A 2,554-nucleotide genomic window follows, 5' to 3' on the forward strand; every position below is an offset into this window, starting at 1 on the left:
AGTTCCAGGACAGGCTCCAAAGCCACAGAGAAACCCTGTCTCGAAAAACCAAAATAAATAAATAAATAAATAAAAATAAATAAATCAAACATCCCCACATCCAAATCCAATCCTGAAAGGAACATTTTCTGTCCCCCTCCCCACACCTCCCACTTCCCTGTGCCTCTCTGGACACTGGTTCTACCTTAAAGTCTTCTGTTTTTGGTGACCTCAAGACCCCTTTAGGTGTGGAACCAGTGAAGAGATTCCATGGACCAATCTCCTAAAGCACTTCCCAAGGATAAGAAGGAGAAAGAGCCTGTGGAGAAAGAACCCATGTATAGGGAGAGGGGCATGAACCCCACATCCGTGTCCCGGGGCTTCAGGACCAGAGAGGTCCGAATTACCAAGATCCCAAACCACTTCCAGGCAAAGAAGACAGAGAATATCCTGATCTTGGTGGCCTTCTCCATTGGACTTGGAAGTGTGTGGCGTTTCCCATACCTATGCCACCAGAATGGAGGAGGTGAAGCCAGAGCCTATGCTGTGAGGTTAAGGAAGGGGTGTCGAGACCCCCCCAGGGAGGAGTGTGAGGGCTGAGGGGCTTCCAGCTGCCTGAGCAAGATCCCACCCCTCCGCAGGCAGCTTTCTGCTGATGTACCTCATCCTGCTGCTGCTGGTGGGGATCCCCCTGTTGTACATGGAGATGATCATTGGACAGTGGCTAAGGAAGGACAACATCCAGGCCTGGAAGCAGCTGGCCCCCTGGCTAGGCGGTTTGGGCTACTCCAGCACACTGGTAGGTTGGGGCTGGCAGATCCACAATTTCCTGGTGCCCTGTCTCCTCCATGTCGCCCCTCGGACCCACCTTGTTCTCCTCAGGCTTGTGTGCTGGTGAGCCTGTACAACAGCGCTCTGATCTCCTGGAACGTCATGTACCTGGGCCAGTCCTTTGATTACCCTCCACCCTGGGAACAATGCAAAATGCATTCCCGTGGCCATGGGAACATCAGTATGACTAGTAAGGAGAGGGACAGGGAGATGGGTTAGTTGCAAGAGCTATTGGAGGCAGCATGTGAGGTGACCTGTAAGTATCTGAATCTCTGCCCCCTCCTCCCCCCAGAGATCCAGTGCCTTCGGACGGTGCCCTACCAGTATTTCTGGTATCACACAACCCTTGATGCCTCCAGCCAGGTGGAAGAAGGGATTGAGATGCTGGTCCTGAACATCACCCTTTGCCTCTTTGCTACCTGGGTCTTCCTCTATATCATCCTGATTATTAGGATGAGGATCTCAGTGCTTGTAAGTGTCCCCATGGCCTCCTTCCTGCTGAGCCTCAGGACCTTCAACTATCCAGAGGACAGGTTCATGTACACCCACCAGTGTCCCCAGTTAGTGTCCCATGGAAGAGGCAATAGCTACATCATGCAAGCTCTTGACGGGACTCTCTGGTCACCATCCCTGACACCCGCCTCACTGTGCAGAGACTTGTCCTAGCTCTGCTATCACCTCTACCTCCCTGGGCTTTCTGGTGTGCACGGTGACCCTGCAGAAATGGTTTCCTTCCTTGTGCTCCGTCTGTATCCTGTGAGCATCTGGATGCCTCCTACCAGTTCTTGGCACCGTTCCTACAAACAGAGACTGCTAGGACTAGGGGTTCAGTGTGAAGGGGCCTTTCCCATTAGGCTTCTCACTGTGACCTGACATGAAGGATTTATTTTGGTCACGGTTTGAGGGTATACAGTGTGGTGAGGAACACATGGCTGGGACTGTGCGCATCCTCGGGTCCCCACAGAACAGGAGGCAGAGGAGCTGTGGTTCTCAGATGGTTCTCATCCCTCTTTTATTCCATGAGCCTCAGGGATGTTGACACAGACATCAAGGTAGGTCTTTCCCTTTCAGTTAATCCTCTAACAGCCCCACAGACACACCCAGGGGCATGCCTCAACCTCCTGGATTCTTCTAAGTACAATCAGGTAGACAATGAAGATTGGTCCTCACAGGATGGGGAGAAAGAAGCATGGGCAGACAGTGATGGTGCACGCCTTTAATCCCAGAGTTTGGGAGGCAGAGGCAGGAGAATCTCTGAGTTCGAGGCCAGCCTGGTCTACAGAGTGAGTTCCAGGACAGTAGCCCGAGGGCCCGAGTTTGTTCTCCAGCACCCATGTGTAAGGCCAGACAGAAAGGGATCCTTGGAACCCAGAACTGGGGTGGTGGGGACAGGAGGATCCAGGGTCCTAGTCTAATCAGCATGCTCCAGGGCAGTGAGAACCGTCTCAGGAACAAGGTGGACAGCGAGAAGGAGTGAAATTAGCAGGGCCCGGACTGCGTGCTAGGACGCACAGGTGAAAGGGCAGAAGAGAAACATAAGAGCCTGGATCCAGGAACGTGATTCTGGGCGGTTTGGGAGTGTGGGTGACATTGGGGTGGGTGCTGGGACGTTCCTGTCATACCTAACCTTTTGTGTGTGCAGCGGGGTCTGCACAAGCCTGCGGAGGCCAGAGGTCAACCTTTGGTGTCTTTCCTTAGGCACTGCCCTCCTTGTTCACCTCCCACTGACCGGTTCACTCTCCAG

The 2,554-nt window shown here is 53.3% G+C and overlaps 1 protein-coding gene across 1 annotated transcript in view; it reads left to right on the forward strand.

Moving 5' to 3' along the window:
• Positions 1 to 249: 249 nt before the first annotated feature.
• Positions 250 to 2,554, forward strand: part of LOC101999111 (orphan sodium- and chloride-dependent neurotransmitter transporter NTT5-like) — an 8,254-nt gene continuing 5,949 nt past the window's right edge. The window contains exons 1-4 of the mRNA XM_026789064.1: positions 250 to 505; positions 621 to 778; positions 862 to 1,000; positions 1,103 to 1,390. Of these exons, the coding sequence (XP_026644865.1) occupies positions 250 to 505; positions 621 to 778; positions 862 to 1,000; positions 1,103 to 1,390 (841 nt within the window). The remainder of the gene's footprint in view (positions 506 to 620; positions 779 to 861; positions 1,001 to 1,102; positions 1,391 to 2,554) is intronic.

Source organism: Microtus ochrogaster, unplaced genomic scaffold, assembly GCF_000317375.1.
Source record: "Microtus ochrogaster isolate Prairie Vole_2 unplaced genomic scaffold, MicOch1.0 UNK14, whole genome shotgun sequence".
Lineage (NCBI taxonomy): Eukaryota > Metazoa > Chordata > Mammalia > Rodentia > Cricetidae > Microtus > Microtus ochrogaster.